The 17,500-nt window shown below is 43.1% G+C and overlaps 1 protein-coding gene across 5 annotated transcripts in view; it reads right to left on the bottom strand.

The window, feature by feature from the left end:
* The window catches only part of LOC119599025 (ribosomal protein S6 kinase alpha-5-like), a 105,427-nt gene that overhangs the window by 725 nt on the left and 87,202 nt on the right, over positions 1 to 17,500 (bottom strand). For all 5 annotated transcript variants that reach the window (XM_037948768.1, XM_037948765.1, XM_037948766.1 and 2 more), the window contains 13 exons: positions 4,523 to 4,741; positions 4,192 to 4,307; positions 3,735 to 3,929; positions 3,456 to 3,559; positions 3,045 to 3,195; positions 2,580 to 2,741; positions 2,160 to 2,279; positions 1,793 to 2,014; positions 1,481 to 1,651; positions 1,122 to 1,331; positions 747 to 897; positions 350 to 573; positions 1 to 224 (listed from right to left, as the gene is read on the bottom strand). The exon at positions 1 to 224 is cut by the window's left edge and continues 725 nt beyond it. In XM_037948768.1, coding sequence (XP_037804696.1) covers positions 1 to 224; positions 350 to 573; positions 747 to 897; positions 1,122 to 1,331; positions 1,481 to 1,651; positions 1,793 to 2,014; positions 2,160 to 2,279; positions 2,580 to 2,741; positions 3,045 to 3,195; positions 3,456 to 3,559; positions 3,735 to 3,929; positions 4,192 to 4,307; positions 4,523 to 4,741 — 2,269 coding nt within the window. The remainder of the gene's footprint in view (positions 225 to 349; positions 574 to 746; positions 898 to 1,121; positions 1,332 to 1,480; positions 1,652 to 1,792; positions 2,015 to 2,159; positions 2,280 to 2,579; positions 2,742 to 3,044; positions 3,196 to 3,455; positions 3,560 to 3,734; positions 3,930 to 4,191; positions 4,308 to 4,522; positions 4,742 to 17,500) is intronic.

The raw sequence follows: 17,500 nt of genomic DNA, 5'->3' as shown, positions 1-17,500 counted from the left end.
TATGCCTTGACTCTTGCTTCCCCAAAGTCAAATATGCTCTCCTCCTTCTTTGGAGTCGCACCTAGTGAGGAACTACAACGGTCTGATTTACTAGGTGTACGAGTAGAAGTGAGGGAAGACGCTGATGAGGTAGAGGAGAGGGATGAGGTAGAAGAATGGCTCCGGGCGTCAGTAGATGACTTTTTGTTTTTCCGGCGCTGGGCCAATCGTGCATTGCTGACATCCTTGAAAGAGAGAAAAAAAGAATTTAGTTTATGGGTAATTTCTTAGGGCATTTAAGTATCTAGTCTCCAAACTAAATTCACTGTATGATCTACAGATTCTTATAACTCTTATCCAGAATACTTACTAACAAACGAAAGCCTTCTCTGGTGGCCATATGGAATGCATGAAAGGTTTGTTTGACCCCTGCCTCCGCTGACACTGGTCCTTTGAGGGTCGGCCTTGCACTGAGAATGGTAGGGGTCATGAGTGGCGTGGCCGAGAACACAGAAGGCGGGCCACCTTGTAACCACTCATCTTGCAACAGTTCATTGATGGTCAGACGTTTTGAGGCATCTACCGTCAACAATCCTGTGAAAATACAACATTTAGTATAAATACATAGAATTTCTCATCCAAATAAGGCTTTTCTAAAGACTTATACACCATTAGCATTTAAATTAAAACAAAAAATATCTGTCGCTATTTTCTTCTTAAACTCTATATCTAATCTAAATCTTATGAAAACAAGATGCATTACATACCTTTAATAAGTTTCTTTGCCTGGGTTGACACAGTTAGCCACTCTGGTCCAGACATGTCAAAACTTCCACCTTTTATGCGAGCAATAATAGATGCTGAGGTGTCGTCTTTACTTCTTGACTGAAATGGGGCTCTACCAGACAACATGGTATACTGAAAAGAAGATAGGAAGAATATTAGATAAAGGGTGAAAATAAGATAGATTTAAGTCAAACTTTTACATGTAATCCAGTGAAATCTTTGCCAAGTTATACAAATAAAAAAGACAAGATTGAATAAAATAATATATTCTCTCAAGGCTCACTGCAATGTTAAACTCCAGGGAACTAGATATGTGATTATACATATAATAATCATGACAGTAAAAAGAGACTTACCAAAATAACACCTAAACTCCACCAATCACAAGTTTCATCATAACCCGCAGCACCCTGCTGAACTGCTTGTCGCAAAACTTCAGGAGCTGCATAGTGAAGAGTGAAACATGGGGTCTTCATACATCCATCTTTTTCTGGCTTCATGCGGGCAAAGCCAAAGTCCACAACCTTGATTTCTGAGTCTTCCGAGGAACTTTTGAAAAGGAGATTCTGTTGGGCAGAAGATAGTACAATTAGAATTAACTAGAAGTTAACTACGGGCTCAAATGAATTATTTTATATATTATAGTTACAAAGGTCTTAGCCTCTTTTTATTCATAACAGACTCAATTAAATTAAAATTAACAAATGTTTCTTACCTCTGGCTTCAGGTCTCTATGTACAACACCTTTTGTATGCATATAATGGACAGCAGACACTAGACTCTGCATGATGACTGATGCTTGTGCTTCTGTGAATCTTTCGTGTTTTCTGATCCTCTGAAGAAGTTCACCTCCCTCAAGAAGTTCCATAACAATGTACGTGTGCGCCTGTTGACACAAGAACATGAATTAGATCCTGAACTTTACTTTAGGCAGTTGATCTCAGTGCCTTTACTTCATCAGACATATAGACAGAATTATTCTAAAGACAAACACAGCAATAATAACAACAATATTGATAATACTTACTTCATCATAAAAGACTTCATGGAAGGTAACTATATTGGAATGTCCTTGACAAGCACGTAGTAAATTAATTTCCTGTTGACAATCTAACCTGCGCGACACAATTTTCACAGCAAAGGCACGGCCTGTAGATTTTTGGATACATCTACGACACACACTAAAACTACCATCACCTAGTATGCCTTCTCGTAGATCTAACTCATAATGCTGGAAAAATGCAGAATCCTGAAAGAGAAGGAATGAAAATATTAGAATAATTTTATGAGAAATAATACAAATCTTAGGAAAAGTATATCAAAGAATACAGTAAAGAATTATTTTGCTAATACTATAAATGTGAAGAATAAATAGAGAAACTGTTTGAACTTACCTTGAAGCTACAAGCCATTAGATTATTTGTGTCTGGTCTTCTGTCTGGAGACATCTTGAAGAGAGAATCACTAACAACATTTTCAGTAAAGATGACTGAAGGTGCTACATATGAGTAGCCCTGTAGAAATGGAAAGAATATAACATTAAAGCATGTTATTAATGTGGAATAGAAGAGAGCACAAAAAGACAACAGTATATCAGTAACTAATAAAAGTTATAAATAAACTATCTAAATATAGTACTTTAAAGATAACAACACCACTCTGACACGTACATCTTGAAGCATTATCAGTTCAATAAGTATAAACAGATAAAAAAGAAGGGTACAAAAAGAATTTTCTATCAAGACACAAGGGATTTAACTTGGGTATATAATATAAATCAGGAAATTGTAAACCCATTAAAAGAGGAAACTCACATTGAACATTTTATCCACATCTGGAGGAACTATGGCAGGGGAATCTTGAGGAACCATAGCTGTAAACTCCTCTGAGAAATTACTGACATCAAGTTCATTGCTGATACGAGGAACAAAGGGAGCTGGGACTTTCTTCTTGGCCAGGTCATCCCAGTTTATGGTCTGCAAAGGAAATGCTTTCTTAACTAATTGTGTTTCGAGGCTATAAGAATTAGAATAATTTAGTAATATGATAGCATATATTGCTCTAATCGATTAACACTAGAAGTCCTTAAAAAAAGATATTACATCTCATAATGTCATCATCATTCTCATATCTTGAATAAAGAAAGTAATACTATCAATTACAATACACAATGTAAAGGAATCATATCACAACAATAGTTTGCCCATTTATTTTCATGCCAATCACTACATGGAAGATACAACTTAAAAAGTTTCTGTAAGTCCTAAATATTCTCTTACCTTGAAAAATTTATGTTCCTTCAGCTCTTCAGCATCCCTTGGACCACCTCCTAGCCGCTGACGAGGGTCTTTCACAAGAAGCCGGGAGATAAAATCACGAACCTCAGATGACAGTTCACTTGGTAGTGGGGGCTGGGTCTTCAAGATTCGTCTAGAAAAGCAGTAAGACTCTTAGAAAAATTGCAAATTAATCAGGAAAGATAAGCATTCCAACTGGTGTGTGTGTGTGTGTGTGTGTGTGTGTGTGTGTGTGTGTGTGTGTGTGTGTGTGTGTGTGTGTGTGTGTGTGTGTGTGTGTGTGTGTGTGTGTGTGTGTGTGTGTGCATCAAAGCTTTCTCTTTCCTTGTGCATTATGTTTTAGCAGCTTTGTAAACTGTTACAAAATTGCAAGAGAAATTCTTTCACACATACCTTGAAATCTCCTGTTGGTTATTTTTCTCTCCTTCCACGGTAAATGGTGAAGCTCCCGTTAACAATTCATACGTTAATACACCAACGCTCCACCAGTCTACCGCCTGCAAAAAAATAATAAAATAAGTAAATAAAGATATAAAAAATAACAATTTCTTTAAATAACTTTGCAGGACAATGACTCTCTCAACAAGAGACAGAGACATACAGGAATTGCTCAATACCATGAACTAATAAAATTACTGAACTAACAAGTTGGGATCGGACAAAATCCCTTACCTGATCATGGCCATGTGAGCCCCCACGCACCACCTCAGGTGCCATGTACTCAATCGTACCACAGAAAGAGTAGGCTCTGTGCTCTGTGTCATGGGGAAGGAAGTCTTTGCTGAGGCCGAAATCCGTCAGTACTATATGCCCATCTGAGTCTAGGAGGATATTTTCCAACTTGATATCACGGTATATTATGCCCAGCTGAAAAGTGAGTTATAGTTAGCATGTGCATTCCTCTCTTTTCTTCATTCAAAAAAAGGCAATAGTAATATTATAAATACAATAGGAAAAAAGAAAAAAAAAAAAAAACATCAAAATTATAATTTACTTTTTCTTTTATCCAGGTATATGACTTCAAATCTACAGTACCTAGCACCAAGGCCAACTCTTGTTTAACTTATCAGAATTGTGAGAGGAGATAATAGTATGAACCTTTTATCTCATAATGACACTTAATACTCACTTTGTGCAGGTGCTCAAGGGCAAGGATGATCTCTCCAATGTAAAGCCGAACCTCTTCTTCGCGAAATCTTTCCCGCTGATAGAGGTGTGTGAAGAGTTCTCCGCCACTTACATAATCTGTTGTGAAGATGATATGCATATTTTATACTCTTGACTCATTTCATTACTCGCAATATCATTAGTTTATCAAAATGCCCAAGTCATCCAGAGAGTAAAGTCCTTATCACAGTGTAATGTAGCTCCTTCACAATCAAGAATTTCACCACTTACAAAACAAATCATAAGATACACAAACCAAAATATGCAATGGGCACAATACAACGACATCCTACCTAGAATGAGATGAAGCTTGGCATCGGTTTGGAAGGCATAGTGAAGGGTGACAAGGAAAGGGCTCTGACGGACTGCCTCCAGGACTTGGCGTTCTGTCTTGGTGTGTTCTGTGGTCTTCTTCTTTTGCACAATAGTGGCTTTCTTTAGCACCTTCATTGCATAAAGTTTCCCTGCATCTCTTCCTGAAACCTTCCGCACCAGGAACACTTTTCCATATGCTGTGGAACAAGAGAGAAAAATTATTAATATCAACCATGCTAAGCAATTAAAGTGTGGGTTCCATGATGTTCTACTAAGATATGAAATATAAAGCAGTAGGTCATCAGCAGACATCTCTTGCTCACTCACTCATCTTGCATGATTTTACCTCCTGCCTTTGTTATCTGCTATGTATATAACCTTCATCGTATGTTGACTAGTATAATACCCTTCTCCAAACAAATACATGCTTTGGAGAATATGTCTTTTACTTTCTTTTTATTATCTAATTAAGTTTAATTGCTTTATCTTTTTACTTGTCTGTATATATGCATGAATGAACATGAAACATGCATGTAAATACATATGAATATATTCATGTATGCATGTTTTACATTCTTGCATATCTGCGTGTACTGTATGTACATGAATATGTATATACACATGCATATTATAAATACATAGGCACCTCCATATATATGTATGTGGGTGATGCGTCCGTATATATGAGTATATACATATATGCAACAGGTGGTAATGCAGGCACTGAGGCATGTCACGTTGCAATCTGAATTCACGTGGCATGTGAGCTGAATCACTAGACGTCGGCGCCCCACTATCACCCGCTGCCCACAGATTGCGTTATCGGGGCAGGTACATGTCTAGCCCTTTTCGGTGTCTGTGCTTGGTGCTTGTCCGAAAGAGGGGAGGAGGGGACAAGGGGGAGAGAGGGGGAGGGGGCAGGGATGGAAGGGAGGGAGGAGGGAAGTGGTAGGAGAGAGTGAGGGAGGAATTAGGGGAGGGATGGAAGGAGAGGGAAGGGAGACGGGAATAGGAGTCAGGGAAGAGTGGACGGGGGAGGGAGAAGGGAAGAGGCAAAGAAAGAGAAAAAATGAAAAAGAAAAGAAAATTAGAAAAAAAGACAAACAGACAAGATCTAGACACAAGAAAAAAAAACTAGACACAATACAAGGGAAAAAACAAAAACAAAAGCTAAGCGACAGAAAAAGTGAGAGCTAACGAGCAACAAAAGCGGAAGACACAGAAGACCCAGCTGGATGTGGAAAAAGGCAAGACTGCGTGAAAGAGCAAAGGTTCGGCGCGGTGGCCAGAGGGCGAAGCCGAGCACTTGGGCCACCAGGCGATCGTAGTGAACTTAGGCCATTTGGGCCAGCCACAAATCCATAATGGTTCGAACTCGGGCCAGCTATCAATCAATAATAATTAGTGGCCAGGAAGTAACGCCGAACACTTGGGCCTGCCACTAATCGATAAAAATGCGTGGTGGCCAGCGGGCGACGGGAACACTTGGGCCAGCGATCGATAATAATGATAATGCAACACCTGCCGCGGGGGCTGGCGCTGGCACTCGGCACTCCCGGCACTCGAACCTCACTGGGGAAGGTCCGCGTTTCTCCGGTCTTTTTCTCCAGGGGTCCTGTCTCATCTCCTGTCTCTTGTATGTATTTTCTACCAGGAAGTTCCTTACTTTGCCTTTTATCTCTTTCTCTAGCGCTTCCAGGCCTCGTCTCCTTTCTTTTATACATATTTTCCTTCTGAAAGTTCCATGCTTCCCTTTCTTTAGGATTTCTATTCCGGTTGTTTTCTTATACATATAATTCGCCAGGCCTTATATTTCTTTTTCATTTAACGTTGCCCTCTTCCTCTACTGCAATCTACTGCGCATTTTCACTCTTGACGCCACCCCCCCCCACCCAACAACACATCCTAATATTACATAAGACACATCTAAAGGTTTATAATTTCGTGTTGGTTCCTAAACGCTCCACCTCCAGCGCCGTGTCCTCGTAAATCTAGCACCTCTTGCTAATCTTGGCCTCAATAAACACCAATTGAGACTATGGTGGTATTTTCCACACAATTAACTGGCAACACAATGTCGGGAGTATTTGTCATTAACAGATGGGTGGGTGTGGGGTGTTGTTTTTGTTATTGTTGTTGTTTTTGTTGTTTTGTTGATGGTGGTGGTGGAAGAGGTGGTGGAAGAGGTGGGGGAGGGGGGAGGGAGGGAGATGGAAACGGAGATATAATATCTATCTATATCTATATCTATCTATCTATCTATCTATCTAAATATATATATATATATATATATATATATATATATATATATATATATATATATTGCATTCGACAGTTCTTTAGTTTCCTATGGTATTTTAAAAAGCTCCTTTCGTCCTTATAGGCATAGTGCACCACATTATCAGGCCACATTATCAGGCCTGTTGTAAAAAAACAAGATATGACCTTTCATAAATCCATGACCTCGTTACAGTTAACTTGTTCTACCCTCTTGGTAAAACTTGCGAAATTTCCCCCAACAGCCTCACTATTTTGTGCATTTGTCGTTCCAGCATTCGATATCCACCACGGAATCAAACTCACCGGTATTTTTTGCCCCTTTCATCTTCCGTTCCAGTTTCGTAATTACGGATGGTTGAGGGGAAAAAAAGAAGAAGAAGAAAAAAAAAAGCTTGGACACAAAATTCATCAGTTTCGAAGCGAGCGGTAACCCCAAACTTGCTGCCGTTAATTCATTTCATTTTTTTCCGCGTGCTTACATGTTAAAGCTGATGTACCTGTAGTAGACGAGGGAGCAATAGTAGTAGTAGTAAGAGGAATGTTTAGTACAGTGATACAAAAATACCACACATACTTTTTCCTCTTGTTCATGACAACAAGACCTAACAACAGCAAACCTAAACCTCAAACCTAAACCCCAAATTCCACAACAAAACCCCAACTACGAAAAACTACAACTAATTCCAAACAACCCCTACAAGTTCTCAGAAAACCGCCAAGAATTATAAAGTAGTCATCGTGATATTAAACAGAAAACGCGGGTGTTTCGCGGAAGCATCAATACAGGTAAAATGGCGGCGACCAGAACATATCGCAGATGCCACCAAGCGTTCGTGCAAAGTATATAGGCCAACGGAGCTGTAAACCTTTCTGTTCCTCCAACATGGCATGCGGCAGGAGTGCATGGGAGTGACTGGAGTACGGAGTTCCAGTTTCGTACTGTTGCGAGGTCAGTGTGTGAGAGATGGATTCAACGATTACGCATGGTGGTTGTAATAGCAATTGTTAATAAATAATGTAACTGTTGTAGTTGTAGTTGTAATTGTAGTTGTAGCAGCAGCGTAACAGCAGTGGTGGTAGTTAAGTAGTAATAGTATTGTAGTAGTAGCAGTGGTAGTGGTAGTAGTAGTAGTAGTAGTAGTAGTAGTAGTAGTAGTAGAGTAGTAGTAGTAGTTGCAGTAGTAACAGCAGCAGTGGTGATAGTTATGTAGTAATAGTAATAGTAATAGTATTGTAGCAGCAGTAGCAGTGGTGGTGATGGTGGTGGTAATAGTAGTAGTAATATAGTAGTAGTAACACCAGTATAAGTATCTGTTGTTGAAGCAGTTGGAGTTTAAGTAGCAGTAGTAACAGTTATACTAGTAGTAATGGTGATTATAATGATGGAGGCGACGACAGAACGAAAGATAAATAAATAAATAAGTAAAAAATAAAATAAAACAGAAATCAACAGTTATCACGGCAACATGACCTAGTAACAAATTTATTATCACTCCGAAGAATACCTAAGCATATCTACACCTCCCCAACCCCTTCCTTCCTCTACCTATCCCCCCCCCTCCCCATACTATGACATCGACCCACTAATTCCCCCCCCCCCCATCAGAAATATCCGGAAAATGGGGCCAAAGGAAAGGGGAAAAAATGCATACATATAAAATGAGAGACACACACACACACAAACGAGGTCGGACGATAAGGCGTAAGTAGGTCGGTTGGCGATCAATGTGACGAACTGAGCGACCATAACAGAACACTTGCTTTCTCGTGAGAACACTTGGGTTTTGGGAGAGAGGAGAGAAAAGGGAGGGAAGGAGGGGGAAAGGGAGGGAAGGAGGGGGAAAGGGAGGGAAGGAGGGTGGAGAGGGAAAGGGAGGGAAGGAGGGTGGAGAGGGAGAGGGGGGGATGGAGAGGGAGAGGGAAGAAGGAAAGAGAAAAAAAAATCAAAATAAAAGAGAAAATGTAAAAAGGAAAAAAAAGACAAAGAACAGGAACGAGAGAGAGAGAGATAGAGAGAGGTAGAGATAGAGAGAGAGACAGAGACAGAGACAGAGAGAGAGAGAGAGAGAGAGAGAGAGAGAGAGAGAGAGAGAGAGAGAGAGAGAGAGAGAGAGAGAGAAGAGAGAGAGAGAGAGAGGCAGGCGGGGGGGGGGGAGACACAAAGAAACAAAGAAACAGAAAAGAGAGAAAAAAAGGAAAGTAAAAGAAACAAAGAAAAAGAACGATAGAAAGAAAAAGAAAGAAAGAAAAAAGAAAGAGGAAGAGAAAGAAAGAGGCAGACAGACCGAAACAATAATCGCACCTGCGGCTCTCACATGTCACAGTAAACAAACGCACACGGAGCACAGAAAGCGATCGCCTCTTGTCTCTTTTACTCCGTGACTAATAACACGTTTCGGTCTCGGTTCGCGCAGCTTTTTTTCTTCCTCCGTTCCTCCCTCGCCCATCAAAGCATCCCTCTTCTGCTTCATCAACCCCCTTCTATCCATTATCATCTATCATACCCCCAAAACAACAACAAAACGACGGACATAAGCGGGCAAAGGAGCTAACAAGAGGGACTGATTTTTTTATGAGGCCGCAGATCGATAGATTCACCAGTCTTACTTTACCCACCAGCTCCCCACGCGCCTGCCTTACGAGACGCCTGGCCTACTGACCCTAATGGAAGGGTGGCGGCGCAGGAGGGGGCCGGAGGATGGCCAGGAGGATCGGGAGGAAGGGGGTGGATGGGAGGAGGATGGGGAGGCAAGGTGGAAGATTAAGAGAAGGTGGAAGGAAGGAGCGGAGGATGGGGAGGAAGAGGTGGAGGATGGGGAGAAAGAGGAATGGGAGGTTGGAAAGGAGGTGGAGAACGGGGAGAGAGGATGGAGGAGGAGGAGGAGGGGGTGGAGGATGGAGTGCAAGTGGAGTAGGTGGAGGAAATGGGGATGTGGATGAAATGGCAAGTGGGGGATAAAAGGACTAACAAGAGGAGATGAAAACAAAGGAGGAAGCAAGGGGAGATGATAAAAGGGGAAGAAGGGGCCGGAGAAAGAAAGAAAAACAAAGAAACAATAATACCAAAAAGGAAAAAAAGAAGAATATGAAAATGAAAATAAGATATGATTGATGACACCCCAAAAAATGAAAGAAAAAATATATATATGTCACAGAGACAAGAACAAAAAAAGAACAAAGGAACAAAGATCAATTCGTGACGGCGGAGGCGGAGAAAGTGGTCGAGAAGCGATGGCCGAGATATGGTTAATAATGCAAAAGAAAGTGAAATAGAGCGAGTTACCCTTCACAAGGCCGTTTCCTCTCTCTCTCTTCTCTTCTCTCTCTCTTCTCTCTCTCTCTCCTCTCTCTCCTCTCTCTCTCTCTCTCTCTCTCTCTCTCCTTCTCTCTCTTCCTCTCTCTCTCTCTCTTTCTCTCTCTCTCTCTCTCTCTCTCTCTCTCTCTCTCTCTCTCTCTCTCTCTCTCTCTCTCTCTCTCTCTCTCTCTCTCTCTTCTCTCATTCTCTCTCTCTCTCTCTCTCTCTCTCTCTCTCTCTCTCTCTCTCTCTCTCTCTCTCTCTCTCTCTCTCTCTCTCTCTCGTCTCTTCTCTCTCTCATTCTGTGTGTGTGTGTGTGTGTGTGTTTGTGTTTGTGTGCGCGTGTGTATGTGCACGTGTCCAAAATCATGTTCACTTACACCATGAGCGTAAGCTTGTACATACGTGCGCGCTTACATGAACACTTCTCCGCTTACAACTATCATCCCAGCCTGTCCGGCCGACCCTCCCGACCTCCCCCCCCCCCCTAATCCTAATCCCGACCCACAAGGACTACTGTTTGCAACCTGCCGTAGCGCCTCGCACGTCGGAACGGAGGAAGTACAGGTTACGGAAATGGGGCGGAAGCGACCGGTCCGCTGAGTGGGCGAGTTCGCTGTGACCTGAAGCTGGACAAAGGCTCTGCTCATAAAGGGACCCAAGAAGGGGACTGGAGACGCGCCTCTTAACCTCGCCTTCGGGTACTCTTTCCTCTTGGCACTTGGCACTCCGGGCTCTCGCCCCTTGATCCCCTTTCCCTGATCTGTTTCCCTCCTCTTCTAATGCCTTTTCCTCACTCTGCTGTTTCGGTTCCTCTTTCTATGCTTCTCCTTTTCCTGCTTATGTATCACCTCTCTTCTTACTCTTCCTCCCTCCTTTGTTTCTATTCGTTTTCTCTTTTACCTCCCCTCCAACCTGCTTTTGCCCCTTCTACTTCTCTCTCCCTCTTCTTCTGTCCCTTCACCCTTTCGCTTTCCCTGATTTCCCTACTTCATTATCTACTTTCCCTCTCGCACATTCTTCATTTCTTCCTTTCCGACTTTGCCTCTCATGCTTTCTTCACATCTCCCCTCTCTTCATCTACCTTTCCTCTCATCCTTTCTTCACATCTTCCCTCTCTTCCTCTTCTACTCTCCCCCTCTCATTCCCTCCCCAAACACTTCCCCACACAACCACAGAACCTTCCATAACCTTCCATATCTTTTCACAACCTTACAACCTTACGCTCCAGTAACTCTCGCCTCAAACCAGCCCTCTCACTATAGTATGTTAATTCCAGAGACATGTGCCACAAACACAGACACAAAAACAACACATGACCTGCCGTCACCTGCCTTAACACCTAGCAATTCAGGTACGATTTCACACCTTGTCTCGTGTTCCGCCACATTCAAATGCAGAATAAAAATAAAATACGATAATAGTAATTATCTAAACATGCATAGGAGGCATTTTTCTTAAGGACTACATTTAATAAAAGGATTGAAATTGAAGCGAAGGTTAGTGGAAAGTTGGAGATGTAACTTGTCTGCGTGGGTTTCAGTGTGTATATCCGTGAATGTCTACTTGTGTGGATAGATACAAACTGACATGCAGACAGTTTAGGGTGAGGAGGGGGGAAGGAAGGGGAAAGGGGTGGGGAGGAAGGGGGAAGAGAGAGAAATATCCTCATAACTTTCCCTAACACGTGGTGAGAGTCCCCGATAAGCCCGGGTTAGCAACAGTGAGCGAAGGAGGCGGGGGAAGGGGAGAAGGACAGAAGCGAGAGAGGGGGAAAGGAGGAGGAGAGGAAAGGGGGGAGGCAGAGCAATAATGCAACATTCCCACACTGCACCCACACTCCCCCAAGACGGCAGGACACGGGCCAAACAAAGGCGTTCAAGTGATCGGAATGAACCGGGCTTTCCCCTCCCCGCACCCGGACTCACACCGCAGACACAGCACGCGGAAAGAAGCGGGGCTCCAGATCAAAGTTTTCGTTAAAGTGGCGCTGCAGGACGACCCGTTTCCCTAACAGCGACGACCTTTTCCCTCGCATCCTTCCTTCCTTCCTTCTTTCCTTCGTACTTTCTTCCTTCTTTCCTTCGTACTTTCTTCTTTCCTGCCTACTTCCTTCCTCCCTTCCCTTTTTCCTTCCTATTTTCTCCCCTTTTCCATCCTTCCTACTTTCCTTCCTTCCTTCCTAATTTCTCCCTTTCTTCCATCCTTCCTACTTTCCTTCCTTCCCTTTCTTCCTTCGGCAAGCAGCGCGCGCGCGTCCCCTTGTCGCGAGAGGGATGGAAGGTTTGAGGGAAAATAAGGTTGTGTTTCAAGCCATGTTCGAAAGTTATGGATGAGGGTGGAGGGTGAAAGAAAGAGAAAGAGAAAGAGAAGAGAGAGAGAGAGAGAGAGAGAGAGAGAGAGAGAGAGAGAGAGAGAGAGAGAGAGAGAGAGAGAGAGAGAGAGAGAGAGAGAGAGGGAAGAAAGCTAAGAGAGGGAAATAAAAAGAAAGAGAAAGCAGAAAGCAGACTAAGAAAGAAAACCAGAGAGAATAATGAGAGATAGAAAGAGAGAGAGAGGGAGAGAGAGAGAGATAGAGAAGAGAGAGAGAGAGAGAGAGAGGGAGAGAGAGAGAGATAGAGAGGGGTGAGAGTGCGAGAGCCGGGATCAATATGGGGGGGGGTGTAGTCACCACCACCACCACCACGATCAGGTCGTCCACTGCTTTAACCTCTTTCATATCAACACAAACCCTCTGTACTCGGTGATAAACACAGGTCTCACGCAAAGCAAACATCGCACTATTTAAACCCCGTCTGTCTGTGTCGCCGTTACTCTTGCCCCTCACACATACCTTTGGCTATTCAATTCATTCATCAAGAGCATGCACACACTCGTTCATTCACTAAAATCATGCACGCAAACATACACGCACACCAACACAAGCACACACACACACACACACACACACACACACACACACACACACACACACACACACACACACACACACACACACACACGGAGAAGCGCGCAGATGACAAACCGTTACTTGAAACACCTGTGCAGTTCTTTTTTCCCACCTGTGTATCGCCTAACGTCCTTCTGATGCAGCTGTGCCTATACTTACACGGAAAAGAGTGGTATATGTGGGGTTTGGGTTGGGGGTTGGGGAGGGGAAAGGAGGGGAGGGGAGGGGAGAGGAGGAAAGGGGAGAAAAGGGGGGAGGAAAGGGGAAAAGGGGGAAGGAAAGGGAGGGGAGAGGTTAGGTTCGTGAGGGGAGAGGAGAGATGAGGAGGGGTTGGGTGTTGGGGTTTGAGCTGGAGATGGGGGTTAGGGTTAGAGTTGAGGTAGGGAGGGGGTGAGGGGGAGGGTGACGAGCCCATACCTCAAAGATTTCCCGCCAATTTAACAAAGAGTTTCGAACTAGGTCAAGGAGCTAGAAACCCTGATTGCACTGCCCGAAGAAAAGACAAAAAAAAATGAAAAGAACAAAATCAAGAAACATCCGGCTACAACGAGATTAAAGAAAGAGACAAAAAAGTAGGGGAGAGGGAGGAGGAGGAGGAGGAGGAGGAGGAGGAGGAGGAGGAGGAGGAGGAGGAGGAGGGAGGAGGAGGAGGAGGAGGAGGAGGAGGAGGAGGAGGAGGAGGAGGAGGAGGAGGAGGAGGAGGAGGAGGAGGAGGAGGAGGAAAAGGAGGAGGAGGGGGAAGAGGAAAAGGAGGAGGAGGAAAGATCGAGTAAAAAAAAGTCCTACTTTCCGTCGTTCTAAAAAAAAAGAAGAAAAAAAAGGGGTACTATGAAAATAAAATTCCGTGAAAGAGGTTTCATTCACAACACTGTTCACAGAATAAACGATTCCCAGAAACAGGAAGACGATCAAAACATCCATGAAAAAAAAGAAAAGAAAAAAAATCAAAAACGAAAAAAAAAATAGATAAAAAAACAACAACAGACAATCATAGACAACCCCTCTTTCCTCGCAAGAAAAAAATAAAAATCAACAGCAATTCATAAAAGTAAATAAAACTCTTTTTTCTTCCAAACATTAGCACAGAAAAGCTGTTAATGAAGTTTTTTTTTTCTTTTTTTTTTCTTTTTTCTCGTGACCTTTTCCCGGACTGAAAGCAGAGACGCATTCGATAGCGAGAACAGCATCGCATAACACCGAGGGTTCCCAGAACGCGAGGCAGAAAAGCATGGCTCGTTCAGCGAAAGAGGAAGATCGAGGAAGATCAGGAAGAGACGGAGAGGAGAAGAGAGAGGAGAGAGAGAGAGAGAGAAAGAGGAGGGAGAGAGGAGAGAGAGAAGAGAAGAGAGAGAGAGAGAGAGAGAGAGTAGAGAGGAGAGAGAGAGAGAGAGAGAGAGAGAGAGAGAGAGAGAAGAGAGAGAGAGAGAGAGAGGAGAGAGAGAGAGAGAGAGAGAGAGAGAGAGAGAGAGAGAGAGAGAGAGAGAGAGAGAGAGAGAACGGAAAAACAAGAGAAAGAAAGAAAGAAAGAAAGACAAAGACGAAGACAAAGATTCTGAAACAGAGACACAGAGAGAAAAGACAAAAAAAAGAGGTAACAGTCAAATGAACAAAGAATCACCGCTCGGCAACTCAAGCGAGAAAACTAAGCCTCAAGAACAAGTACAATTCCATCGCTAAGACAAAGAACATCGGGTGATATGTTGAGTAGAGAGGAGATAAAGGGGAGAGGAGGGGAGGGGGGGGGGGGGCAGATGGAGAAAAGGGAGGGGAGAGAGAGGCGAAGAAGGGAGGGGAGTGAAGGGAATGGAGAGGAAAAGAAAGGGGAATGGAGAAGAGAGATGATAGGAGGGGAAGGAGAAAGAGAAAGAGCGTAGAGGCGAGAGGAGTGGAGATGAAAAGAGACGAGGGAGAGGAGTGAGGATGGGGACGAAGGAACGAACCAGAGAAGAGGAGAGATGGAAGGAAATTATCGTCCGTCACAAAGACAAATACTTCAGATGTTCACTTTTTTTCCCCTTTTTCTTTTTCTTCCCCCCCCCCCCGCCTTTCTTCTCTCGTCGAACCAAGAGATAAGCAAGTAAACAACTGTACGTACTGTACCGCTGCCACTCCATCCACTAAAATACCTCATCAAAAAGGTCTTTGAAACTCTCTTTTTTAATGTGTTAAATATCTTCACACATTCCTATATCTCTGTATTTTTTAACCCTTTGTTCCCCTGTTAACGAAGATGGCAACAGTGCACACGTGTTTACGAACAAGTCATCATAAAGGTCGCCAACAAAACAAAACAAAGCTTAATAAATATAAATCAAATAATAATGATATCAACAATAAAAAGAAAAATACACGAATTAAAGCGATGATAAATGATAAAATGATAAAAACAAAGTACGCAGCACTTAAAATCATCGTTGCCAGACAAAGAAAATGAATAGGCGGTTTGCACACACACACGCACACAAAGGCCAAACCGCTACACCGCCTTTAAAGTGCGGGAGTAAATGCGTGTGTGTGTGAGTGCGGTGTGTGTGTGTGTGCGCGTGTGCAATTGTGCATGCGTGAGTGTAAGCGTGCGTGCGTGTGAGGGGTCGAGGGAGCGTGAGTGCCAGTGTGCAAGGGAGGAGAGTACGTGTGTGTACGTGGCAGCGCGCTCGGACTACGCTTCGCAAAATGCGGGAATCAATTTGCAATACAATACGCGGAAAATGCAATTCGTGAGAAAAACTGCTCTTACTCTCTCTCTCTCTGCCTCTCTCTCTCTCTCTCTCTCTCTCTCTCTCTCTCTCTCTCTCTCTCTCTCTCTCTCTCTCTCTCTCTCTCTCTCTCTCTCTCTCACTCCTCACATACCATTCCTCGTTTTTATGCCTTCCCCTCCCCCATCCCAGACCCCCCCTAGGAGTACCCACAAGGGGATAAAACTCAAACGAGGTCCCTACCCCTCCCTCCCCTATCCCCTATCCCCCATTCTCTTATCCTTTTCCCCTATTCCCTTTTCCCCTCTCCCTCTTTTCCCCTCCTCGAACCCCTTCCCCTTCAAATAAAAATAGTTCCAACTTACATCATAAATATATTTCTCGAAAAAGGGGGAAAAGTTAGTCCCTTGTCTCTGTTTTTTCTCTTTTTTCCTTCAATTCTCGCGCTTTGGTGTTCCTCGATGGTTACCCCCCCCCCCCAATAAAAAAAAAGAAAAATATGACAAATAAAACAATGTTAATTGTAATAATAATAATAATAATAATAATAATAATAATAATAATAATAATAACAATAATAACATTAATGATCTAATTAATAATACAGCAACATCAATACCAAGCAATAAGAATAATACCTATCATCATCATTACTATTACAACGAAAACAACAATAACAATAAAAGCTGACATTTTCCAAATCACAGAGGGAATCGGTTTTCCAAGAACAAGGATGAACTTAAGAAAGAGGAAAAACCTCGGAGTGTCCGAAGGAAGGGAATGAAAGAAGGAAGGACAGAAGGAAGGAAGGAAGGAAGGAATGGGTGAAGGGAGAGAGGGAGGGAGGGAGAAGAGCGCGCGCAGAGAGAGAGAGAGAGAGAGAGAGAGAGAGAGAGAGAGAGAGAGAGAGAGAGAGAGAGAGAGAAAGAGAGAAAGAGAAAAGAGAGAGAGAGAAAAAGAGAGAGAAAAGAGAGAAAAAAAAACAGAAAGAGAGAGAAATAAAAAAAATGAGAGCGAGACAAACGAAAGAGAAAAAAAAAAGGAGAACGAAAAGGCGAAAGGCAGAGAGCAAGTACGCCAAAGGAGGCTGGATAATCATTCTCTTTAAGGATCAATTATCCAGGGAAAGAAGGAAGCGGGTCGCGTGGTCGTACTCCGCTCCCCGGCGAGACGGGACGGGGTCGTGACTCCCCTCCTGCCGCTACGACTTTGCTTTTGTCTTTTCCTTCTTCTCTTCTCTCCTCCTCTTCTTCTCTTCTCTCCTTCTCCTTTTCTTCTTTTCTCTTCTTCTCTCCGTCTCTTTTTTTTTCTTGAGGGGGCGGATTTTTCCTATCTTCCCTCTCTTTTTTCTCTCTCTCAGTTTCTCTCCTGTCTTTCTTTCTTGCTATCTTGCTTGCTTCCCTCCTTCCTCCCTCCCTCTCTCCTTCTTTTTCTCCCTCCCTCTTTCCCTTCTCCCTCTCCCTCCCTCCCTTCTCCCTCTCCCTCCCTCCTTCCCCTCTCCTTCCCTCCGTCTTACTCAAACCAGACTAGGAAAAGGAACTAGAGAAGGATAAGAAAAGAAGAAAAAACACACATAGAAGGACATGAATAAAAGACAAGGCGGAAGAGAGACAAAAGACAAGACGTAAAGATTAAAGAAATAAGAAAAAAAAAAGAAAAAAGAAAAATGGCAAAAGCTTTCTTTTCTACTTGAAGAGCAATCGTCAACGTGATCAAAAACGAAAAAAAGGAAGAG

This window comes from Penaeus monodon, chromosome 42 (assembly GCF_015228065.2).
Source record: "Penaeus monodon isolate SGIC_2016 chromosome 42, NSTDA_Pmon_1, whole genome shotgun sequence".
Taxonomy (NCBI): Eukaryota; Metazoa; Arthropoda; class Malacostraca; order Decapoda; family Penaeidae; genus Penaeus; species Penaeus monodon.
The sequence above is the reverse complement of the archived record's forward strand: the minus strand, read 5'-3'. Positions and strand labels throughout refer to the sequence as shown.